The 25,190-nt window shown below is 57.0% G+C and overlaps 2 protein-coding genes across 9 annotated transcripts; one reads left to right on the forward strand and one right to left on the reverse strand.

Annotated features, from left to right (window-relative positions):
• Positions 1–1,415: 1,415 nt before the first annotated feature.
• Positions 1,416–9,471, reverse strand: ALPL (alkaline phosphatase, biomineralization associated). The gene is made up of 12 exons (XM_059487437.1): positions 9,327–9,471; positions 8,431–8,525; positions 8,240–8,359; positions 7,258–7,370; positions 6,509–6,683; positions 6,247–6,422; positions 4,767–4,910; positions 4,552–4,621; positions 3,791–3,925; positions 2,972–3,163; positions 2,238–2,357; positions 1,416–2,117 (listed from the first exon to the last, which is right to left on the reverse strand). Exons 2-12 carry the CDS (start codon positions 8,489–8,491, stop codon positions 1,861–1,863), a joined length of 1,563 nt encoding a protein of 520 aa, XP_059343420.1. The 5' UTR covers positions 8,492–8,525; positions 9,327–9,471; the 3' UTR covers positions 1,416–1,860.
• A 1,099-nt stretch (positions 9,472–10,570) lies between these two features.
• Positions 10,571–23,377, forward strand: ECE1 (endothelin converting enzyme 1). Of its 8 annotated transcripts, none has more exons than XM_059487524.1 (18): positions 10,571–10,721; positions 13,846–13,932; positions 14,851–14,992; positions 15,991–16,203; positions 17,506–17,630; positions 17,887–18,099; positions 18,189–18,380; positions 18,915–19,057; positions 19,143–19,257; positions 19,468–19,578; positions 19,860–19,958; positions 20,073–20,150; positions 20,525–20,628; positions 20,831–20,941; positions 21,070–21,137; positions 21,214–21,404; positions 21,498–21,593; positions 21,859–23,377. In XM_059487524.1, the coding sequence occupies exons 2-18, from the start codon at positions 13,846–13,848 to the stop codon at positions 22,033–22,035; spliced, it is 2,265 nt and encodes a 754-aa protein (XP_059343507.1). In that variant the 5' UTR covers positions 10,571–10,721; the 3' UTR covers positions 22,036–23,377. The 8 variants fall into 8 exon arrangements, with proteins under 8 accessions (XP_059343507.1, XP_059343499.1, XP_059343502.1 ...); XM_059487516.1 differs by lacking the exon at positions 10,571–10,721 and adding an exon at positions 10,753–10,847; XM_059487519.1 differs by lacking the exon at positions 10,571–10,721 and adding an exon at positions 10,756–10,847 and having other exon boundaries at positions 13,810–13,932.
• The last annotated feature ends 1,813 nt before the right edge of the window (positions 23,378–25,190 follow it).

The raw sequence follows: 25,190 nt of genomic DNA on the forward strand, positions 1-25,190 counted from the left end.
AGCCCCCCTCCCCGGTGCCTCTTTCAGCTCTGCTGGGCAGCCCGGCGTCAGGAGCGGCTTTTGGCCACGGCCCCGTGGCCAGCGGCGCCCTGCCAACCCCCCGGCCAAGGCAGAGTGGTTCCCACCCCCCCGAACCCCCAAAAACCACGCGGCACCCCGGGAGTGGTTAAACATAGCCCGGGTTCTGGGAAGGGCCAGCAGCCGGCCCTGCTCGGGAGCTGGCACTGCCTGGGGGGCAAAGCGGGGATCAGAGCCCCCCAAATTCTGCCCTGATGGGGTTAGAGACCCCCAAATCCTGCCCTGATGGGGTCAGAGCCCCCCAAATCCTGCCCTGCTGAGGTGAGAGCCCCCCAAATCCTGTTCTGATGGGATCAGAGCCCCCCCCCAAATCTTACCCTGCCAAGGTCAGAGCCCCCCAAATCCAGCCCTGCTGAGGTCAGAGCCCCCCAAATCCAGTCCTGACAAGGTCAGAGCCCCCCAAATCCACCCCTGCTGGGATTAAAGCCCCCCAAATCCACCCCTACTGGGGTCAGAGCCCCCCAAATCCAGCCCTACTGGGGTCAGAGCCTCCCAAATCCTGCCCTGCTGGGATCAGAGCCCCCCAAATGCAGTCTTGCCAAGGTCAGAGCCCCCCCCAAATCCTGCCCTGCCGAGGTCAGTGCCCCCCAAATGCAGCCCTGCTGGGGTCAGCACCTCCACCCGCTCTGCAGGATCCTGGTTAATGAGGAACTGACCCTTTAATTATAAAACTGGTGAATGAATGAAAAAAGAGGGAGGGGTTCAGGGGCTTTGGGGGGATTTGGGGGAGGCAGGGCAGTGTTTTCCCAGCCATCTGCACAAGCACAGGAGCTCAGGGGCACCGCGGGACCTCTGCCCGTGCCAGGGGTCATTTGCACAAGCCCAGGGACTCGGGCACGTGTTTGCACTGCACATTTTCACTGTGTGTCACTCACAGTGACAGTCACACGTGCACGGTGCCTTTTGTACATGGTGACATCTGCACGTGTGCAGGGCACTACGCACAGTGACATCTCGGTGACATTTGCACACACAGGGCACCTTTTGCTCGGCTCAGGCAGTGTCTGCAAGCGCACAGTGGCACTGGCACAGGGACATTTGCGTGTGCAAGGCACTGTTACCCACTTGCACGGTGACATTGGCACAAGCACAGTGACATTTGCCCACTCCCAGCACCTCTCCAGCTGCACAAGCCCTTTCCCCTTGTGACCCCACCCACTAATTATCCCCCTAATTACCTCACCCCAAAGAAGAGGGCATGCCCAAGGGCGTCCCACCCCTCACATCCAGCTTTGCTGCTTTTACCCCCCTTTCCACAATCCCAGCCCCTCCCAAATCCCTCCCGGCGCAGCAAATTGCTTTAACCCGAAGAATTTTAAAACAAAATAAATCACTGAGCAGACAACAAAACCCAAGTTTAGGGACAAATTAACCCGATGAGTTAATTTTTTTTCCCATCTTCGTGTGGTCCCTGGCTCCTCCACGCATGTGACGAGTTGGGCACCAGGGTCAGTCCTCAGCCAAGGGACCACAGAGGCATTTTGGGACCCAGCCCCACGGCGTTTCGCTCAAAGAGGGGATTTTATCCGCCGAGGCTCCGGCTGCCATCCCAAATCCCGCAGTGGGTTTGGGATAGGCCAGGGAACGCTGCTAATTATAGGGAAGGAACCATGTATTTACAGAGGCAGCTCCCAGCACCAAACCACCGGCGGCTGCTTTTGCTCCGCTGAGTCTCTCTGTTCTCTCTCTCTCCTCTTTCCCGGGCGCTGCTGTCCACAGAAAAAATAAAAAGGGGGGATGAATTAAAAATAAATCCCCCCTCGGTGATTTGCGAGAGGCACTTTAGCAGAGGAGGAGGAGGAGGAGGAGGCCGAGGAAGGGCAGGAGGAGCGGGGTGGCGGCGCGGGCGGCAGCGTTGCAGTGGCCTCGGTTGGAGCCGATGCAGGCGGCGTAGGCCATGGCGTGGGGGATGTAGTTCTGCTCGTGCACGCCGTGCAGCAGGTGGGCCATGGGCCCGCGGGCGAACACGGCCACGTCCTCGCCGCCGTGGGTCTCCTGCCGCAGCGGCACGGCCGACTGTGCCTGGTAGTTGGCGTGGGCTGGGGGCAGAAGCGAGAATCGTTTAAGAACCCAGCAGAAGTGAGAATTGTTTAAGAACCCAGCTCGTTTTGGCCAAGCTGGGCTGATTTTCAAGGGGTTTTGGTCCAAAACGCACGCACCGAAATCCACGGCAGAGACGTTTTCTCGCTCGCCCGCCACGATTTTATAGCCGGGGCCGTTGCCGTAGAGGATGGAGGTGAAGGGTTTGCGATCCACGTCGCTCTGCATCGGGGCCAGACCTGGCGGTGGGGCACGGTCAGCAGGACGGGATCCCTCCATGATGTCCCTGAGCTGTCCCTAAGGTGTCCCCAGCCTGTCCCCAGGGTATCTCCAGGCTGCCCCCAGGGTCTTCCCAAGCTGTCCCCAGGGTGTCCCCCCCAGCTGTCTCTGGGCTGTCCCCACGCTGTCCCCATGGTGTCCCCAGGGTGTCCCTCAGGGTGTACCTGCGCTGTCCCTGGGGTGTCCCTGAGCAGTCCCCAGGGTGTCGCCCAGCTGTCCCTGGCCTGTCCCCCAGCTATCCCCAGGGTGTCCCCAAGCTGTCCCTAGGCTGTCCCCACAGTGTCCCCAGGGTGTCCCCCGGCTGTCCCCAGGCTGTTCCCATGGTGTCTCCAGGCTGTCCCTCAGCTGTTCTGGGGTGTCCCCACGATGTCCTCAAGCTGTCTCTGGGCTGTCCCCCAGCTGTACCCATGGTGTCCCTGGGGTGGCCCCAGTCTGTCCCAGGGTGTCCCCGAGCTGTCCCCAGGGTGTCTCTGAGGTGTCCCCAGCCTGTCCCCAGGCTGTTCCCCAGCTGTCCCCACGGTGTCCCTGAGCTGTCCCCCAGCCGTCCCCAGCACCCTGGCCGGGCAGGGCTCACCAAAGATGGGGTTCCCTCGGGGGGTGTAGCCTCCAAAGGTGAACACGTGCGAGTGGTCGGCGGTGACGACGCTGAGCGTGTCCTGGGTGGACGTGAGGCGCGTGGCCAGCCCAATGGCCCTGTCCAGCTCCACGGCCTCGTGCAGCGCCTGCTTCGCCTTCCCCTCGTGGTGCCCGTGGTCGATGCGGCCGCCTGCGGAACCCAGCACTGCTCGGCCTTGCCCTCCTCTTCCCAGCCTTGCAAACCCCTTTATTCCATTCCTGTGTCCTCCCCTCACCCCATTTATCCCCCCCTTTTTACATCCCACATCCTCCCTCTTGCACCCCAGCCCCTTGATGCCTCCTTCTCATACCCCTGCCCTCTATCTGTTTTAGCACTCCACCTTCACCCCTTTTATCCCTTTTTTGCACCTTCATTGCCCGTTACCCCTCTTTTTGCATCCCCCCATATCCCCTTTATCTGTCACTTGTGTATCCCCCACCACTCCTTTATCCTTCCTCCCTGTCATCCCCTTTTTCTGCACTCTCATCTCGCCATTATCCTCCCTTTATGCACCATCACCTTAAATCCCTGTTTTTGTTCTTTCATCACGCCCTTTATCATCCTTGTCCATCTTCCCATCCTCACTTTTTGTACCTCCCCTTCATCCAATTCCCCACCTTTTTGCACCCTATTTTGCACCCCATCACCCCCTTTTTCCTCTCCTTTTTGTATCCCTATCACCCATTTTCTTCTCCTCTTGCACTCTTCTTTTATAGAATCCCTCCCTTTTTGCACCCCCATTGTGCCCCATTTCTGCACCCCCACGAACTCCCCCACCTTCAACCAGGAGGAAGAACCCTCGGGGGTTTTTCTGGAGCATCCTGATGGCCACGGACACCATCTCGCTGAGGGACGGGTCTGTATCATTGTTCCTGTCCAGCTCGTACATCATGTCCCCTGGCTCGAAGAGGCCTGGGGACAGGGACACTGCTGGAGACATCCTTTTCCACCAAAAGAAAAAGGAGGGGCCAAATCCTGCTCCTTGTGCTGACTCGAGTGTTTCACACACCGCTGGATCCAGGAAGATTAGATAGAAGCCGGACAATCCCAGCCCTTCCTTCCTCCTGCCCTGCTGGATTCCACATTCCAGTCGGGATGGGAATTTCACTGCTGACAAAAGAACTGCATCCCTAGGAGGGAGATGTGCCCCAGGGTGGGAGCAGCAGCATCCTTGGGGGTGTTACATTGTCCTTGGTGGGCAGCACATCCTTGAGGGCACACCAGGATGGGGCACCAGCATTTCCAGGGAAATTGCAGCCTCTTTGGGAGGTGGCAGCAGAAGCACCACCCTTGGGGGTGTAACAGCATCCCTTTGGGGTACCAGCATCCCCAGGGAGGTAACAGGATCGTTTGGGGGGTACCAGCATCCCCAAGGGAATAGAACCGTGTTTGGGAGCTACCAGCACATCCAGGACAGGGCACCACCATCCCTTGGAGGATAACTGGCCACTGCAGCTGCCCCAGCAGCCCAGGGCAGGACAGGGGTACCCATAAAGCACCCAGCTGATGCCAGGGCACCCGTGGGTGCAGGGACTCACCCAGCAGGAAGTCAACACGGGTGAGGTTGAGCGCCAGCAGCCCTCGCCGGTGCCACACGTACTCAGCAACCTGGGGACAGGGGACAGGCATTGCCACCTCTCCATTGCTTCTGCCATCCCTGGTGTGCTCCCCAGGATATTCCAGCCCTAGGAATGGCTCTGCAGGGTTACAGGGGGGTGATGTGTGTGCACCCCAACCCCAGAACCCCTGTCACCTTGCCACGGGGCTTGGCCTCCCGCCACGCCTGCACCAGGTTCCGGCCGTCCAGGCGGGTGCCCCGCTGCTTCTCCTCGTGGGGATACTCCACATCACTGGCATTTCTGGGGTACATATATTTCCGCCCTCCACCCAGGATCACCTGCAGAAGAGGGGTGGAAATGCAGTTTTAAATATTTTAAAATTATTTTTAATCTCCCCCTCCAGCTGGAGTTTAATAGAGGAAGACCCCAAAGGGGCGGAGCGGGATGTCCAGGAAAGCCCTGGAGTTGTGGGCAAAAACACCCGAGGAATTTCACCTCGCTCAAAATAACTCCGAATATCTCCCTATTAATTAAAACCCAGGACAAAAATAACCATTTCCAGCAGGGATTTGGCTTTTTGAATACTTTTTTCCCCAGTCTGTGGGAAGGATGCTCCACATCGGGATCCCCACATGAACCCGCTGGGATGGAGCCCCGTCCCGCGGCTCTCCCTGTTTGCTTTGGAGCCTGATTTATTTGGCCTCTGTTATTTATAACCAAGCAGAGATTTTATGGTTTTTTGTATTTTTTCCCCCTTTCTCTGTGTAGAAGGTGAATTATAAAGCTGCAAAACACCAATGCCAAAATTATTAACAAAAAAGAAGGGAAAAAAATTCTTTTCCCCACTATATAATTATTTCCAGGGACAGAGTTAAAATTATATTAAAGGGAAAAAAACACAGCAAAAGAGGCTATTAAAGAGCTAAATAACAGGCTGGGATGTTTTGCTTTGGGGCTATTTTGAAGGACAGAAGAAGATTTATTTACAGTGCTGAATTTCTGCATAAATCCACAGTAAGGAGCAGAACTTGGGGAAAAAGGAAGAATTTTGGGTCTGGGAAATACGGGAAGGGAGGAGGCTAAGATGGATTTGTGGGGCTTGATCCTACAGGTGCTTGTGTTCCAAGATCTGTGTTTGAATTTCCTGGTCCCATGTCCACCTGAAAGTGCTGGTACCTCACCTATGGTGGTCCTGGTCCCAGATTTGATGAGGGCCCCAACTCTGCACCCATGGGTGGTCCCAGCCCATCACTGCATTGGGGTCCCAACTCTGCACCCATTTGTGGTCCTGGCCCCATATCCACCCACAACCCTGGTTCTGCACCCGTGGCTGGTCTCAGCCTCACATTTGCAGGGGTGGTGCTTGTCTTGTACCCACTCACAGTCCTGACCCTGCACCCCTTGGTGGTTCCAGCCCAGCATCTCCTGGGAGTCCTGTCTCTTCAACCACTGATGGTTCCAGCCCAGCATCTCCTGGGAATCCTGACTCTTCAACCACTGATGGTTCCAGCCCAGCATCTCCTGGGAGTCCTGGCTCTTCAACCACTGCTGGTCCTGGTCCCCCATCTACCCACAGCCCTGTCCCCACCCTTGGGTGGCTCCAACCCGCACCCCAGGCTGTCCTGGTCCCATCCCCCTGCCTGTAGGGCACATTCCTGGTGTCCTGATCCCTACCTCGATGTCAGGGATGTTCTCCACCAGCTGCCGGGCAATGTCCTTGCAGCCCCCCTCCAGGGCGTCGGGGGGCATCTCCCCATCCGAGTACCAGTCGCGGTTGGCAGAGTGGGCGTAGGCGGCGCTGGGCGTGGCGTGGGTCACGCGCGTGGTGGTGACGATGCCCACGGCCTTGCCTGCGCCACCAGTTCAGGGGACAACGGTGAGAACACCCCCAAACCGCCCGCTGGAGCTGCTGCCCAGGAGTCTCTCCATCCCTCACCTGCCTCCTTGGCCCAGCGGAGGATGGAGGTCACCTCCTGGCCCTTGGTGGTGTTGCAGCGGTCCCGGGTGACGCCGGCGCTGACCCCCAGTGTCCCCTCGTTGGCTTTGACACCGCAGAGGTAGGCGGTGGCCGTGCCCGCGCTGTCGGGCACCTGGGCGTTGGTGTTGTAGGTCTGGAAGGTGGGAGATGGATAAACCCCATCGTTATCACCACCATCATTGTGTTCAACACCCCCAGTGCCACTGACAGCACCATTCCCACCCTGGGGCTTCCCTCCCTGAGCTGTTTGGCTGCACCAGACCCCCATCCCACCTGTGTCCCCTCTCTTTTGCCCTTTGCCCCCCATTTCACCCTCTGCTCCCTCCACCGTGGGGGCACATCCCTCCCTCACTGCATTTTGCTGCTTTTAGCCTTTTTTCAGTCCATCTTTTGGCAGGGAGACGGAAGCCACTGCCACGGGCATCCCCACGGGGTGAGCTGAGGTGGCTGCTGGCTTCCAATTTAATTATTATTTTAAAATGTTTTGTTCAGCAAAACGAGCCCGGCAAGAAGCAGGGGGGTCCCGTGGTGGCGCCCCGCAGCCGGCGGGCTCCTCCTGTCCCCTCCCCGTTCCCACGGCCGGCCCCTGGCACGGCCAGCGGGCACCGGAGCCAGCTGCCTTCGCCCGCCCCTGACCTAATTTCAGCTCGGTCGATGCCTCCCGCCCGTGGCCTTGCGGTGGGTGCCGCGTCCCCGTGGGGGCTCACCTTGGCCAGGGCCACGAAGGGGAACTTGTCCATCTCCAGCAGGCTCTCCTCGCCCTGCCCATGCAGCTGCCCTTTGAGGATGCGGGCGGCCGTGACCGTGGAGACGCCCATTCCTGCGGGACAGTGTCAGCCGCGCCAACCCCGCACAAACCCCGCTCATCTCCACTTAGCCTGATGTCCAGTTTATCCCATCGCTCAGCTCATCGCAGCAACCAATTTTTGCAAGCCCAGTTTATTGTGCAGCCAGTTTATCCCAGCTCCCAGTTTATCCCAGTAGCCACTTCTCATTGCAAAGCAAGTTTATTCCAGCTCCCAGTTTATTGCAACACCCGACTTTTTGCAAATCCAATTCACTCCAGCACATGGTTTATCCCAGCACCCACTTCATTGCAATCCCAGTTTATGCCAGCATTCAAATGATGGCAAAACCAATTTACCTGAGCACCCAATTCTTTGCTAGTTCAGTTTATCCCTACACCAGGTTACTGCAATCCCAGTTCATTGCAGAACCCAATTTTTTGCAACCCAGTTCACCCTGGCACCCAATATTCATTGCAAACCCAACTTATTGCAGCACTCAACTTACTCTAAATCCTGTTCATACCAGCACCCAGTTTACCCCAGCACCCACCTTAACACGAACCCAAACTGATTGCAGCAACCAGTATTTTTTGCAAATCCAATTTCTCCACCACCCACAAAATAAATTGAGTTTACTGTAAACTCAATTTACCATAGCACCCATTTTTTTGTAAATCCAGTTCGTTGCATCACCCAGTTTACCCCAGAACAGATCTTTTTGCAAACCCTGTTCACACCAGCACCCAACTTACTGGAACCCCAGTTTATCCCAGAACACAACTCACCACAGCACCGATTTTTACACAACACCCAATGTGTCAAAGCCCCAGTTTATCCCAGCACCCACTTTATCACCCCACTCCATGCACCGCTCCGGGATGGGTGCTCCCTCCCATCTCACCGTCCCCCAGGAACAGGATGAGGTTCTTGGCCACGTTCTGGTTGAGGCGCTGGAGCCGCAGCGCGTTCCTCAGGGTCTCCTGCGCCTGCCGCCGCCAGTACTCGGGGTCCTTCTCCCTCTCTGTGGGGGAACGGGCTCATAGCACCCCACAGCACAGCTTTTGGGGGGCTGCCCCTCCAAACATCACCTACCCGGGACCAGCGATGCCGAGCAGAGCTGGGCGAGGAGGAGGAGGACGAGCAGAGCCTTCATCCTGCGGCGCTGAGCGGGTGCTGCCAGGAGAGAGCTGCAAAGAGGGTGGCACCTGCTCGTGCCTCAGTTTCCCCACTGAGAACTTTGCCCTGGGGTCAGCCAAGCGAGGACGGAAAGAAATGTCCCCTCCGATGTGACCCCCGTGGGGACATGCCAGCTCCCCCCCCCCACCCTGCCTCCCTGGCCATCAGTCCCATGAGGCGTCACCTCACTGTCACCAACGGATGGTCCCTGTGGCACAGTGAGGTCCCCATCACATGGCCATGTCCCCATCACATGTGTGCTCCCCTTCCATGCCCATGTCCCCATCATGTGTTTGTGCACCTCTCGTGTGTCCCCATCATGTGTCCCTGTCACCCCTGTGTTCCCATCCCACATCCATGTCTCCACATCACATCTCCAGTCCCATCACACACCCATGTCCCCACTACGTCCCCTGTGTGTGCAATGTCCCAAATGTCCCCACCACCCACCCCTGTCCCCATCCCTATCACACACCTGTGTCCCTGTTGCATTTCTGTCCCTGCTGTGCGCCCACGTCTCCACATGATCACATCCCATGACACATCCATGTCCTCGCTGCACGCCCGTGTCCCCAACCCGTGCCTGTGTGCCCGCCACACGCTCATGTCCCCACTGCATGTCTGTGTCCCTGTTGCGCACCCAGGTCCCTGTAGCATCTCCGTGTCCCCGTTGTCCCCACCACACTCCCGTGTCCCCTGGCACTCTCCTGTCCCCAACACCCGCACATCCCCTCCCCTCCGCCGCACGCCCCCTCCCCGGAGAGCCTCCCTGCGTGCCCCGGGATGGCAGCGGTGCCCCCGGGGGTCCTTACCGGGGGTGGGGGCTGTCACACTCGTAACCGCACTAACTTGGGTCCCTACACCCACGTCCCTCTGGGCGGCGGGAGGAGGCCGGGCCGGGGGGACCGCGAGCCCTTAAATCCCCCCGCACCCGGCCTTCGCCTCCTCCTCCTCCTCCCCTTCCTCCACCCTCCCCCTGCTGCCAGCGAGGGGGGGCGGGAGGAGAAAAGGCCACAACTGGGCTTGCTGGTGCCCTCTGCCGGGTTATACTGGGAGGACTGGGAGGACTGGGGAGCACCAAGCCTGGCTACAAGTGCTGAGCAACCCTCCCCCTCTTCACACGCGGGAGTTTGGGGTGCCTCTTGGCGGGGTAGATGTGTGTTTTGCCCGATTTTGCATTATTTTCACCCAAACTATGCTAGCTGCTCCAGCGAGGCGTTGGGGTGGGGGTGATGGAGATGAGTGGGGTCTCCCTGCCTCAGTTTCCCCGCACGGGCTCCTGCAGCAGCCCACGAGAGATCCCTGGTGGTATCCCGCGGCATTGCTGTCGGTCCCACAATAAACACGGCGTCGCGACGAGCGCGGGGGGACGGGGTGACCCCAGCCTTTCCTCAGTTTCCCCGTGCCGTGGGCCCGGGGGGCTCCGTGACCCGCGGAGCCGTCCGTGACCTCCCAGAAGGTGGCGGTCTCAGCCCAAAAATCCGCTCCCCGTGAGCCTCGGGGTGCAACCGGGGGAGCCCCAATACGGCCGCGATGCCAGGGGACGGGCACGGCGCCTTGCGGACCCTCTCTCCTTACCCCTTCCCACCCTCTCTTCACCCCTCAGCACCCCCCGGCCTTTTGGCAGCCCAGCAGAAGCTATTTGCAGCCCCGTGGGTACGATGAGCGCGTCAGTGCTCAGCGCAGGGGGCGGAGGTGGCACCGCGTGTCCCCATCCCTGTCCCCACGGCCGGGCAGCCGCCGGTGCTTTTCGGCGTGGGGAAAGCTGCACCCACCCGTGCTTTCCAGCCGCGGGCGTGCACGAGTGGCTGCAGCTGCGGGCGTGCAAGCAGCACACGCGCGCTCTTGCACGACCGCGCGCGTGCCCGTCGGTGGCCCCGCTCGCTCGGCCACGCGCGTTCGCACGGGCGCGCTCCCGCGGCCGGAGCCCCGAGCGCTCTCCCCGCGGCCCCGAGCGCTCTTCCCGCGGCCCCACGTGCTTTCTTTCGCCCTTGCACAAGCGGCCGCCGCCGGGATCGCGCCTTGCACGCTCGCCCCAGGACGCCACATCCCCTCCGGCCATGGAGCCGGGGCTGCCTCTGGGGGATGCTGCCGGCAGCGCCGGGGCACGCGGGGCCCCCCAAACGGGGCTCGGGGCCCCCCGAAAGAGTTAAAGGAGGCGTGCGGGAAGCCCGTCCCTCCGCGGCCCCATTGGTTTCCCATCCCAGGTACATCCTTTGCTCGTCACCCTCGCCACCCTCGCTAGGCCGCGGCGGCGTCACGAGCGGTGCCGGGGCTCAACGGGCGCTCGCCCCATCGGGGCCGGGGCCGGCGGGAGTGGGGTGACGGCCATGGTGAGTGGGGGGGGCCCAGCGACACCCCCAGATCTGGGGGTGGCTGAGTGGGGGCCGCTCGGCCGAAGCGGGGCGCCGGGTGATGCATCTCCCGTGAGATGCTCTTTGTAACCCCATAGGCTCCCCCCCCACTGCATCGCGGGGGACCCCCCGGCATCCCCGCGGGACCCCCTTTGGATCCCCGAGGGACTCCGTGAGACCTTCATTGGACCCCTAAGGGATCCCCCATTGCATCCCAAGGGACCCTCCCCAAGACACCCCCAGGGACCCCCGGTGCACCCCCGAACACCCCTGGGTGCCCCCCTCGGGCCCCCCCGCCGCTTTTTCTTTGTGGCCAGGGGGGTCACCAGTGGATGCCCCCCTCTGGGTGCCCCCTCAACTCCCCCGCCGCCCCCAAATCCACTCTTGACCCAAACTCGCGGGGGTTTGCTCCGTGTTTCCCTCTGCAAAGAGAGGGGGGCGCCCCCCACCCAACTGAACCCACTTTTGTGGGGCTGTTTGCGAACACCCCCAAACTGGGTTGTACTCCTCCCTATTTTTTTATTTTTTAAGTTTAACCCCTTATTTGCTGCTTTTTAAGCTTTTCTCAAAAAAAAAATTATTTTATCTGCACTCAGGGCTTCCTACAAAACAGGGGGCTCCTCCAAAACACTTTCCCAGCACCCCTGATTAACACCGACACCCCAGGAGTTGCTAATTACCCCCGGACATCCTAAGCAGCAAAGCTGAGCCTCGCTGGGCGCTGGCTGCGGGCTGCAAAGGTGCGGGGGCACCCATGGGTGCCGGGGGTGGGGCGGGTGGGCACCGCTTTGCCAGGCGGGGCTTTGGGGGCGCGGGGGTGGCTTGGGGGGCTCAGGGGGGAGTTGGGGAGCTGGAGGGGCTGGAAGGAGGCGAGGAATCGCCATGCCGATCGTGGCCGCGCTTGCTCCGAAATGGCGCCCGGACGGGAATTGAAAGCGGCCGGCGGAGGCTCGGGGTGCCCGGTACCGGAGCGGGGCTCCCCCGGCGGGGCAGAACCGGGCGCTGGGGGCCCCCCGGGCCTTCCTGGGGGTGTGCGGGCTCCGAGCACGTGGGGCTTATTGTTTATAGAGCGAAGGAGCGATCTGGGGTAAAACCATTATTTAATGCTGATTTTTATAAGATTTTTATAAGTTGTAAAGAGAGTGAAAATCCCTTGCGCGGGGGGTAAAGTGTGGGTGTCCCCCACCCTGTTGGAGAGGGGAGAATGGATTTTTATTCGGATTGAAGCAAATAAAAGCTTGGGGGGGGGGAGGTGTATGACAAAATCTACCCCACAAAAAGGGGTGCTCCTGCTTCACCTGCTGGAGAGGATGAGGAGCACCCCGAGGTGCTGCTATGGCCACAATATGAAGGATATGGGTGTTAAAAACACCTCCCGGGCCCGATTTCCCCTCAAATTAAGGATGCTGGGGGTCGACCCTAGTGCCTCTCGGGGGTGTTTTGGGGAACTCGGGCTCAGTTTTGATTCTCTGATGGCTGGTACAGGGTTGAGCCAGCACATCTCTTGTGAAAGAAGAACAGAAAGGGATTCTTGTTTTGGTCTTTTTCCTTGTTTTCAGGCTGGGGTAGGCGGGGTGGGGGATCGCTGAGGGGAAAAAAAGATTGCATTTCCTCAGGAAATGGAGTGAAAGCTGGGATTCCAGGAATTTGGTGTTGCAGAGCCGTGGGGGCTTCATGGATCCCCCCCCTCCTCTGCGTGAGCGGGGATTTGTGCCCGGAGCTGCCAATTCCAGCCATGTGCGAAGAACTAAAATAGGTGGGAAAAAGTGAAAGGGGTGGGAAAAAATAGGATCTAAACAGAGATTTTCCCCACGATAAAATCTTGCAGTTGAGGCTCTTTTGCCTCACGGTTCTCAGGCTCCAGGCGGGCGCCCAGGGGAGATTTTGGGGCTGCAAACGGAGATTTCCGTACAACCGAGGAGGGAAACCACCTCTTTGTTTTAACCCTTTTTCTTCCCCAGGTGGGTTTTGTGGTTAATTAAACTGAGGCTGGGATTTGGGATTCGGGGAGAGGATTAGACTTGTTATTAAGTGTGCAAAGGGAGGTTTGGGAATGCTGCTGTTGGAAACAAGGCTGAGAACCGGTGCTTTCATTCTGCCTGGAGAAACTGAGGCACGGCTGTGCGGGGTTTGGATCAGCTCATCCCTTTGGGATTGATGGCAGCGGGATGGGGACATCCAGATGGGTTTAAATCCCTTCCCTGCACTGATTGCGGGTGAAGGGTTGTGAGTGGTGCCACTCGGGCTATCGGTGGCAGGGTCAGGGTGGATTTTGGGGTGCCCAGCGCCTCGGTGGGGAGTGGAGCGTTGTTTGCTCCATCGGGAGACAATCTGGCTGGATGGCAGGGCAGTGCCAGGGGGAAGGAAACAGCGGCGGCGGCACGATAAGGGCCGGCTGCCAACCCGTGAGGTTTTCCTTGTTTTTCTGCCGGGGATGAGATAAGAGCCGGGCACAGGCACAAGATAATGCCCGGGGGACACGGCGCCGGGAGGGAGCCAGTCCGCAGCTGAAATTCCTCGTGCTGTCGCTTTTGGGTGCTCGCAGGGACGTGTCCGGGTGTTTTACGGTGCGCGGGGTTCATAGAGCCGGGAGTGTCGGGGAGAAAAGCCATTTTCCCTGCTGCCAGCCTTGCCCAGGTGCCTGGCACTCCGGGGTGCCCTGGCACAGGGGGGTCGCGCTCCCCGCTGCAGGGCGGAGGTGGATCCGGATTTATTCCAGGCTGAAGGGGAGGTTGCACAACGCGGCCCCGGGGGAAAGTGAGGCGGGTTCGGGCTTTGCTCAGCTCTTGGCTCCGGCCTCTTTGCTTTCCATAACCATCCTCCGGCGTTTGTGTAGTGCTTTACTACCTCTGAGCCATTCGGGATTTTGCTCCCTGAAGGAGGAGGTGGCTTTGGAAGGTGTGTAAACCTTCCTTCTCCTTCATCTTTTCCTCATTCCAAGGCCACTGAGCACCTCTGTTGCTGATCTCCTGTGCAGATGTCGACCTACAAGCGGGCAACGCTGGATGATGAGGACCCCCTGGAGTCTCTTGGTGACAGTGATGGATACCCCAATGGCTTTCAGGTATGGCTTCATGTGTCTTTTAGGGAGGAAAAAGGGGATTTTGTGTCCTGGCAAGCAGCAAAGGGGGTGCAGAAGGGTTTTCTACCTTTGACCAATATCTGGGGAGTAAAGTCCAGTGTGGGCAGAGCCATGTTGGCTCCTGCCACTGCTGCCCTTCGCTCCCCTTTTGGCACAGGGAGCCAGCAGGGCCATATCCTGCCTGCACTGTTTCAACACTCCACCTCCCAGCTTTTCTGCTGCCAAACCCCTTCCCAGTATGGCTGGGGTGAGCAATTATCCAAGCACTGGGAGTTTTGTCCCCACACAAAAGGGGATTAGGTTAATTCCTCCCTGAGCAGTGGGAAAGCAGCTTAAAGAGGGCTGAGGGTGGCAAGAAAAAACTCCACCAGTGCCAGTGTCCAGCCTCACCAGGAAAGGTTCAGGTCTGGAGAGATCCTCTCTGTCCTGGCCCCAATCCCAGCTCCATCAGTCTCTAGAATGGTGGTTTCTGCCCCAAATGTGTTTTTAGTTTTCCCGGCGGGGCCGTCTCCGCTTGCCGTCACATTGAGATGTTTCCTGGGGATGTTTTTGGCTGAGTGGGAGTATCCTGTTGAGGCATTTTGTGATGCAGCCCCCACCCTGTCCCAGTGCTGGCAGCGGGGACGGGGACAGCCTTGGGGTTACGCTGTGCTCGAGGAGGGGTTCAGGGTGGCACGGGACAGCAGGTGAGCCCTCCAAAGCGCTCGTCCCGCTCCCTTTCCTGCCATTGTGCCGCCCTTCCTGCCCTGTTTCTGGAAGGCAGCTGCTGCCTTTCCCAGCCCAATCCATGACGGATCCCTCGCCGGGGCTAAATTTCTGCTGTGGGCTGTGGGGAGCAAAATGGGGGCTGCGTCAGCGAGTTTTTCTGCCAGCGGGGAGACGACGCTGCTGTTCCCGCAGGTGAACTTCCGCGGCTCGCGCGGCAGCCGGGGCTGCTGGGCCGAGCGCACGCGTGCCGAGAAGCAGCTGCTGGTGCTGCTGGGGGTGCTGGCCGTGCTGCTCGTGGCCTGTCTGCTGGGACTCATCTTCCAGTACAGAGCCAGTAAGTCCTTTGCTCATTTTTCGGGGGCCAGAATGCCCAGGAAAGGGAGGATCTTGAGTTCACTCTCTGCCTGTGAACACCGAGGCAGAGCAGCTTGTCCGAGCGACAGCAGGGATGGTTTGTTCAAGCTTTGAGCAAACAGCTGTGCAGGGATCCTGCTTTCTTGACCAGAGTGGGTTGCTGGGGAGTTCCCAGAATATGTTATTTGGTGCAAAGGTGGGATGCTTAGCTGCACTCCTCAGCTCAGGACAGGATTCTTGGGTATCAAACAGGATGTTCAGGTGTGGGGTGGGATCTTTGGGCTCAAGACAGCATGGCACCACTTCACCCCAGGGCGAGATGCTGAGATGCAGGATAAGGTGTTTCTCTGATCCTTTATCCTGGAACTTGATGGCTGAGCACAGGATGGACTGTTTCTCTGTTGCTTTGATTTTTTAAGATTTTCTAAGCTTTCTGATGTTGACATCTTGTAGCGAACTTTCTCACACACTTTCTGTAAATAACGCACTGTTTTGCATTCCTTTATAAAAGAAGAGAAAGTTGATAGACTAGCAGTCTGTCCAGTGTCATTGGAGAGGTGGCACTGTCACCTTCCAATCCACTATCACTCTTGGAAAACTATAAATGTTGGTGTCAGAAAATAAACTTCCCTTTTTTCTTCATCTTGAGGACAGCAGTGTGCACTTGTGTTCTTTCATGTCCTATAACGATATTTCTCTGCATCCTTCACCCCAGGGTGGATGACTGGGCACTGGGCAGGATCTTTGGGCATAAGATGAGATGCTTGCCCTGGGATAGGATGATAGGGCAGGATGCTCAGACATATATCAGCATGCTAGTCCATATTGCTTGCCATAGAGCATGGTGGTAAAGGTCCAAGGTGGGATGCTCAGGAACCAGGTGGGATATTTGCCTGCATCCTTCAGCTCAGGGCAGGATGCTCTGTGGTGCTGCTCATTTTGCTCAGCAGAGGAGCTGACCCTGTCCCTGTCCCCCAGGGCCACCTGCCATGTGCCTGTCAGAAGCCTGCATCTCCATCACCAGCTCCATCCTCAGCTCGCTGGACCGCACGGTGAATCCCTGCGAGGATTTCTTCAGCTACGCCTGCGGGGGCTGGATCAAGGCCAACCCCCTCCCCGATGGTCACTCACGCTGGGGCACCTTCAACAACCTCTGGGAGCACAACCAGGCCATCATGAAGCACCTGCTGGGTGAGTGTGTGGGAGCAGTGGGACCCCGCAATGCTCAGGGGCCTCAGTGGGTCCCGGGGAAGCCAAAAACATCTGCATGCAAATTCAAGTTTGGAACTGAACTCCAGCATCAAACCAGTCCGTGACATGTGTGCTGTGAGGACATTAAGAAAGGGATCCTGGCTGTGTTTGCTCTCCTAGATGGTCCTGAGATTTTTGACTGTGGTGTTGCTAGTCTGTGGTGCTGAGTAGGGAAAAGGCCTCTGTGCTGTAAACCCCATGGTGGCATTCCCAGGAGCTCTGAAATTCAGGATGTGCATTCCAGACTGCGTCCAGAGGCTGTAGTGCCCCAGTATCACCCCAAGGATATGTGTTTTTCCTGTGCTATAACTTCCAGCCTTTGTGAGTAGCCTTTTAGGGGACTGGCTGCTAGTTTGGCCGTTTTGGGGGGCCAAAACTCCCCCAGCAAAAGGAGAGTCCTGGCTCAGGCTCTGCGTGCGAACGCCGAAGCAGAGAGGCTTATCCCAGCAACCGGCGGGGACGGTTTGTTCAAGCTTTGAGCAAACAACTGGCTCCTTATCAGCACTTTCCACTGCGCCAGGGCTGATTATCTGGAAAGAGAAGGTTTGGGAAGAGTGTTGTCTTTTGAGAGAAAGGGGGTGGCGCGGGAACAGCTTCGTCCCTGGCTTTTCCCGCAGAAATCTGGCGCTGGTTTTACCGGGAGAAGAGACTGGGCCTCCAGCCAAGTGGTCGCGGTCGGCATTTCCTTGAATTCCTTGGAGCTGAGGGACCTTTAGTTAATAAAACCACACAGCTGGGAAGCCAAAGGTGCAAGCTGTGTCATCAGGAAAATAAATTTAAAAAACCCCAAAATCCCTCTGGGAAAGTAGAATTTTAGCTGGGGAGATGAAAGGAAGGTTTTGGAGGCAGAGGAGAAAAATGGGTTTATTGTTCCTTTTTGCAGGAATAAATAATATAGGTCTGGGGGGCACCAGCACAGAGGCAAGGGCAGCACCCGGGGCTGGATGATGCTGGGAATATCAGAGCTGCTGGAAAAATAAAAATGCTCTTTGTTTTTTCTTTCTTTATCTTTTGTCCCCAAAGAGTTGGAGCAGTCACTGTGGGTGGGAAAGGAGAGGGGGGCAGGAGGCCAGGAAGGGATGGGGCCAATGGGATGCCTTGGGGGCATGGTGGGGACTACTGGGACAATCCTTGGCGCTTTTCTGGAGCCTGGCCTTGCCCAGAATGGAGCTGAATCCTTCTGGGTCCAGCAGATGCCCATCCCTGGAGCCCCATGTGATTCTCCCTGGGTACCTCCCACAGAAAACACCACGGCCAATGTGTCCAGCGAGGCAGAGCGCAAGGCACAGCGCTATTACCAGGCCTGCATGAATGAGAGCAAGATCGAGGAGCTGCGTGCCACCCCGCTCATGGAACTCATCCAAAAGGTTTGTCCTTGTGGAAAAGCCATCTTCCCTCTGCAAAATGGGGGGGAAAGCTCAGTCATGGGCAGTCCCAGCACCCTCCATACTCCATTCTTGGTGCTTCCTGCAGAAGAGCATATCCAGGTCAGACAGGCGGAGATTTATAATCCTATAGTGGGGCTTTTTAGCCCCCTTGCAAGATGTTTCCCCCCAGGATGGAAATTGAAGCAATTTCAGGTGGTTGTTTCTTACTCAGAAGTCGTTTGCTGTCTGTCCCCAGCTGGGTGGCTGGAACATCACAGGTACCTGTGCTGGTGACAATTTCAACGAGACCCTGCGGGAGGTGACGGCGCACTATCGCACCTCGCCCTTCTTTTCCGTCTACGTCAGCGCCGACTCCAAGAACTCCAACAGCAACGTCATCCAGGTGGATCAGTCAGGGCTGGGCCTGCCATCACGGGATTACTACCTGAACAAGACTGAGAACGAGAAGGTGAGGGTGTCAGGGGAAACGTGGGTTGGCTGGGGGATGCCGTGGGTGGGTGAACCTGCTGTGCTGATCCCACCTGTCTGACCATGCAGGTGCTCGCCGGGTACCTGAACTACATGGTGCAGCTGGGGATGTTCCTGGGAGGCACCGATGAGGAGTCAACACGGCAGCAGATGCAGCAGATCCTGGATTTTGAGACGGCCTTGGCCAACATCACCATCCCGCAGGAGAAGCACCGGGATGAGGAGGTCATCTACCATAAAATGACAGCAGGAGAACTAAAGGTAGGGATGGAGCTGGTGAGCTTCCCCATTCTGCTGTGGTTGTGTGGTTCCCCATTCTGGGGTGGATGGGTGGAGGTGACGCAGCTCCTCTGGGAATCCTGACACCAGCTGACACAGCCTGGGAAGCTCTTGTGCAATAGCTTGGCCCACGTCCTCCTTGGGGAAATCCTACCCTGAACCTTCCTCCCAGCCTCTGGACCACCCCTGGGGCCAGCAGCTGTCTTACTGCAGCACTTATGTCCTCCTGGGACTGCTGCCCTTGGACGTCAGCCTGGTCACCTCCCAGTGTCCCCAGAGGGGCTGTAACTTGTGTCAGCATCTCTGACACCCACCCCACTTTCTTTTCCTTCTTTGTGGGAGGAAATTGTTTACTCCCCTTCAACCTTTCAAGGATGCTGCTGTTATAGGAACTGACCTCTGCAAAATCAGCTGAATTCATCAAATGGGGATTGATGCAGCCACTTCCAGCTCAAGAAGCAGCTGCCACCCCCTGAGATGGTTTTTAGGTCCATAGCAGCGCTGTGGCTTTTGCAGGAGCTGGCACCAGCTGTGGATTGGATGCCCTTCCTCTCCACGGTCTTCTACCCTGTGGAGCTCAACGAGTCAGAGCCCGTTGTGGTCTATGCCAAGGAGTACCTGGAGCAGGTCTCTGACCTCATCCTGGCCACGGATAAGTGGTGAGAACCCCCAGCCTGTACAGAGACCTGGGTACCCAGGGTGGGCAGGAATGTGCTGCTGCCTACTCACCCCCTCTCACCATAGTCTCCTCAACAACTACATGATCTGGAACCTGGTGAGGAAAACCAGCCCTCTCCTTGACCAGCGCTTCCGGGACGCCGAGGAAAAATTCATGGAAGTGATGTATGGGACGAAGAAGGTGAGGGTGAAGTCCTCAGTGCCCCTGAATCACCATTAAAATGGTGATGGCTTTTTATCCCAAGGCCCTCTCATGTGGCATCCAAACAGTAGAGATGTGGGGCAGCTTTTGGGGTGGCAGAGGGTTGGATGGGCCAGGTGGTGCGAGGAGTGGGAATGTAGAGGACTTTGTTCCGTGCCACCGCTGATGACCACCTCCTGTCCCATGCAGAGCTGCCTCCCACGCTGGAAGTTTTGCATCAGTGACACGGACAACAACCTGGGCTTCGCTCTGGGGGCCATGTTTGTCAAGGCCACCTTTGCTGAGGACAGCAAGCAGGTGGTACGTCCCCAAGGCAGCAGCATGCGAGTCCCAGTGCTGGGAAGGTCTCTACAGTGGTGGAACTGTCGGGGCAGACAATGTTTCTCTGTCCACTGTGGGTGGGAAAGGAGTTTCTCTGTCCACTGTGTTGCATTCACTGTGCATCTCCGCGTGCCGGGCTTTTCACCATGTGTTGTCTTGGCCTCCCAGCCACTTCTTCCCTGTGGTGTGAAGGTCCTTGACCTCTCTGGGACAGGAAGCCAGCTCTTTGGACTGACGCTGTGCTGCCTTGTTTTGTCTAGGCGGAGGAAATGATCGCGGAGATTAAAACTGCCTTCGAGGAAAGCCTGGAGACCCTGCAGTGGATGGATGAGGAGACAAGGAAATCAGCCAAAGAGAAGGTGAGGCACTGGTGGCTGCGCTGGGGAGAGGATGAAGGTGGAGGATGGCATAACAGGGCGAGCCTGTCCTGCATCTTTGGCACTGAGAGCACTCTGGTCCTTGTCACCCTCCAGGCAGATGCCATCTACAACATGATTGGCTATCCGAAATTCATCATGGACCCCAAGGAGCTGGATAAAGTGTTTAATGACGTGAGTAGGTCAGATATGTCCCCTGGGTTTTCTTTAGGAGGTACAGGATGTGTCTGTATCACCATGGCCTCAGGGCAGCCTTGAACCCCAGGTTTCCTCCTGAAGAGTCTCGCTGATGTCCTTGGCCCTTCTCTTGGGATTTCTCAGAGAGCTGTGGGCCGGTCCTGGGGTGGCTGAGGCTCTTGGGATCCCTGCCTGGGAAAAGGAGGAGCTGTTTTCCGTAATGGTGATTCATTTCCCTCCAGAGACTCTACAGATGTAGAGAAACAGGAGAAGCCATAGCTCTGCTGGCTCTGGAGGCTCAGACATGACTGTGAAGGGAGGAGTGGGGCTGGGCGATCACCACACACCACTCACGCCTTGTTCTTTTGCAGTACGAGGCCGTGTCCGACCTCTATTTTGAGAATGTCATGCAGTTTTACAACTTCTCAGCCAGGGTCACGGCTGACCAGCTCCGGAAACCACCAAACCGGGACCAGTAAGTCCTCTGCTCCACTTCCCTGTTGTACTCAGTGGGGAATATCAGCATATCTGGAGCACTGGGATTTAGTGTCCACCAGCCTGTGCTGGTTTTGAGGAGATACATTTAGGACAATGGCTTTGCAACAAAAGTGGATGTTGTTGGAGCAAACACTGATGATGGCTTGTGTTGCCATGTTGGCCATGTTTTGTTCCTGCAGGTGGAGCATGACACCTCCGACGGTCAACGCGTATTACTCTCCCACCAAGAATGAGATTGTCTTCCCTGCTGGCATCCTCCAGGCCCCCTTTTACACCCGTGCGTCCCCCAAGTAAGAGCCATGACAAAACAGAGAGGGCAGGATTCCCAGCTTTCCTCCTATATCCAAATCTCTGACTAAGTTTCATGGCTGTGGAGAGCAAAAGCTGCTCTCTTAATCTCTGCATTACCCTCCTGCAGGTCCCTGAACTTTGGTGGGATTGGCGTGGTGGTGGGCCATGAGTTGACACATGCCTTCGATGACCAAGGTATGACCACAGCCAGGTGGGTGGGCAGCTGGAGGGGTGGCCAATACGAGATGAAGGATCCACTGTGTTTTTGCAGGCCGGGAATATGACAAAGATGGCAACCTGCGTCCCTGGTGGAAGAATTCCTCCGTGGAGGCCTTCAAGCATCAGACAGCGTGCATGGTGGAGCAGTATGGCAACTACACTGTCAACGGTGAGGCGGTCAATGGCAAGCACACCCTCGGAGAGAACATCGCCGACAACGGGGGCCTCAAGGCTGCCTACCGGGTAGGACCACGGGGCTGGGGGAGATTCAAAGGGGGACATGGTGTGGTGGGATTTGTGCTGTCTCCTGAGCCCGCTGTGCTCCCTGGTTTTCAGGCATATCAGAACTGGCTGAAAAAGAATGGAGATGAAGAAACACTCCCAACTCTCGGCCTCACCAACTATCAGCTCTTCTTCGTTGGCTTTGCACAGGTACATGTGGTGGCCTTGGGAGGGTGATCACACAGATTTTTGGAGGTGGAGTATGCCCAGATGGGAGGAGGGTGTGATGGCAAAACAGAGTCCTTCATGTAGTGGATGGAGAATGAGATTGGGGTGGTGCTGGTTACAAAGGAAGAGAGAACTGCAGCTCGAGCTGCCTAGGCCCCTGTCACGCAGGCAGAGAGGTTGGATTCATCACCAGGTTGGCCCCATGGTGATGGTGTCAGTACTCAGCCCCCTTGCCCTCCATTTGCAGGTGTGGTGCTCAGTTCGCACCCCAGAGAGCTCGCACGAGGGGCTCATCACCGACCCCCACAGCCCCTCACGCTTCCGCGTCATCGGCACCGTCTCCAACTCGCGGGAGTTCGCCGAGCACTTCAGCTGCCCCCCGGGCTCCCCCATGAACCCCCTCAAGAAGTGTGAAGTCTGGTGATGGGCGAGTGCCCCAGGGAGCCGGCGGCTGGTTGCTTTGTCCTCTGCCAACAGCTGGGCTTCCCCTGTCCTTTGAGGCTCAAACCACTTCTCCATGCCACGGAGAGCCCGACTCTTCAGCCGGAGCAGTGTCTGTGCCCCGGCTTTGTCCGAGGTTCAACCCACTGTGAAAACTCCTCATCCCCTGCTTGTTGGTGACATGGCTTCGGTTTGGGGGTCTCTTCTTTGCCACCATGACCGGGCCAAGTGCCGAGGCACAGGCATCTGTGGGCACTGCCTGTATTTACACACACAGCGCTCCAGCCTGACCCACCACATGGAAAACCCCTCTGTTTTGGAGGTGATAAAGGGAACCCCCAGCAGTGGCAGGTTTGTCTGCGTGTCTAAATACACCTGCTGTACCACCTTCTCTCCAAAGATGCGCACACGAGGGTGGAAAGTATTTTAAGATGTATTTTTTTGGGGGAGGGGGGGAAATACATATATTTTTTTCATGTGTTGTGGAATACACTGGAAATTTTCAGGGAAAATGCATTTAAAAGCCTTTTTTTAGTAAAAGATTAGTATATTTATTAATTTTTTTTTACTTAGTGCAGTAGGTGCAGTACCCTGTGGTGACAGTCCCTTGGCAAGGGAAGCTGGGTAGGGCTGTGGATATCTTTCCAGTCTTGGATGCTGTGTTTCTCTGGGAGGGACTATCCTTAGAGGATGCTGATGGGAAAATTAGGGACAGCAGGCCTGGGGACAAGGCTGGAGGATGCTGCAAGTCAGAGAGGCTGTGCCGAGATGCTGCAGCTCCTGGGATTAGCTTTAATTTCAGAGCGTAAAGGGAAAAATTGACGTAACCAAAGATGTAACCAAGGTGGTGATGGGGTGGATGAAGCATCCTGTTCTCCCTCCTCTCTCCTCTGAAGCCAGGCCAGCCAGGATTTCCTGGCCCTAAAGCTTCCCAGACAAGTGCAGGCGGTTCCTGCCGCTGCTTCTCTCATGCCGAGCCTGCCCTCTGCCTGGGAAACTGCAAGCCCCAAAAGCACCACGTGCCCCCAGAGCTCTGTCCCTCCACAGCTGCTTTGGCACCAGTGTGAGAAGTGATCAGGATGGGGCTGAGGGACTTTTTTAAGGGATGTTTTTAATACCTGTTTGAGGGGAAAGCACTGACAGGAGCTCAGGTGCTGTGTGTTGTCTTCTTGCTCTAGACAAAGCAGAGACCTAGAGGGATTTTTAATATTTATATGTAAAGGGAGGGATGGAAGGGGCTGGGTTTTTGTAACTATTTTTTCACCCTACGCGTGAGGCTTATTGTAATTGAAATAATAAATACTTTTTACTGGATATGGAGCTGATCATGACTTGAATTTTCTTATAGCAGGAGGGTCTGCATCCATTTATTTGTGCTCTTCTCCCTGTCTACACCACTGAGACTGTCCTGTGCTGACAAAACTGAGCCATTGAGCCTTTTCCTAGCCTGTGCTTGGTGACCTATGCCTCTCTTGGAGGCTAAATCCAGGGGATTTTTGCCCAAAAACCTCACTCTCACTGCAGGTGGCTCTTTGCTTTCCATCTCTATGGCATGGCCCCACACAGCTCCCTGGCAGGGAGGTCTTTCCCAGATGCTTTTCCTTCCTCCTGGGTGAGTTTTTGGCTGGCTGGGCTGCGGTTGGATCCAGCGGCACAGGCCCTGTGCAGGTTTTCCTCCAAACTCCCTTATTTATGGCTTGGTGATGCTGGTGGGATGCTGCCAGCTCCACAACAGGCCAACATTCACTCTGAACAGATGCTCCATGGCTTCAGCAGGCTTGCCCAAAAAATGCAAGGCAGGACCTGGACTGCAGGCTCCCTGCAAGCCTCACCCCTGGGCTGATGGTTATTACCACACCAAGTGCTGGGTACTCCTTTGCTGTTTAACCTAGGAGTTGTTGGTACTTTGGTACTGGTTATAGTTTATTTAGGGGGGATGTTGGTAGTGTTTGTTTATTCAGTGTCATTGGTGGTGAATCCTTATCTGGAAGCTTGGGGTAGGTGGGGTGTTGTTGGTTATGGTCTTGGGATAGGGTTGGTTGTGGTGGTGGGACTTGTTATGGGGGGGGGTGTTGGGGTTATTAGCAGATGAGGGGACGGGTTTGTTATTGGGGGCTGGATTTGGGGCAAAACTAGGAGGCTGCAGCCCACTGGTAGCAAACTTTTGGGGCTACAGAGTGCTTCTGCTGCTGGCACGGGCAGGACTGAGCCAGCAGTGAGCTGGGGACATGGGTGTTGCACAAATAAGACATTAAAATACATCTCTGACTGTTTTTACCGTGTTTTCTCGCCCAGATGGAATGGAAATGTAGTAATAGCCCTCACTCTCTGCTTGCTCTGTCGGTGTGAGGCCCTGGGCTTCCTGCAGCGCTGAGAGTGGCCGTGGCCGCCGTTGTTTTCCCTGAGATCCGCCTGGAAATGGCGCAAACCCGCAGAGGGCGGTGGAGCCGAGAAAATCGCTGCTGCACATCCAGGGCTGGGCTGGCAGGAACCAGCGATGTTACCCGATCCCTGGTTGGGCCTGGATGTGGCCCCACGTGTTTGAATTGTGGTGGAATACCTGCATTCCTAGGGAAAGAGAGGAACAGCGTGGGTGTAAGGCAAAGAGGAATAGAGTGCGGCTGGGTGAGGGTGTTTTCCCAGCTGCAAAGCAGCAAGGAAGGGAGCACAGGCGTCAGTCACATGGAGATGCTGTTAGAAGTGGTTTAACCATCCAAACAGGAAACACTTTGGCTCTCTGGGATTTAGTTGCAGGGAGGGACCAGGCAGGTGATGGTTCAGGGTTAGGAAGGACTTTGAGGGTGACCATGAGCTGTGTTGTGGTGGGGGACACCGTGGTCAGGGACAGCCCCAGGGCAGGAAGGACTCTGAAGGTGACCATGAGCTGTGTTGTGGTGGGGGACACCGTGGTCAGGGACAGCCCTAGGGCAGGAAGGGCTTCGAGGGTGACCATGAGCTGTGTTGTGGTGGGGGACACTGTGGTCAAGGCTGCCCGTGCTGGGTGCAGGTAGGAGGAGTTTTCCTCCCTGGGAGGCTGCGGGCACAGGGAGAGCGGGCAGGAGTGAATCACAGAATCACAGAATCACAGAATTTTCAAGACTGGAAGAGACCTATAAGATCATCTAGTCCAGCCGATGT

Source organism: Ammospiza nelsoni, chromosome 22 (assembly GCF_027579445.1).
Source record: "Ammospiza nelsoni isolate bAmmNel1 chromosome 22, bAmmNel1.pri, whole genome shotgun sequence".
Classification (NCBI taxonomy): Eukaryota; Metazoa; Chordata; class Aves; order Passeriformes; family Passerellidae; genus Ammospiza; species Ammospiza nelsoni.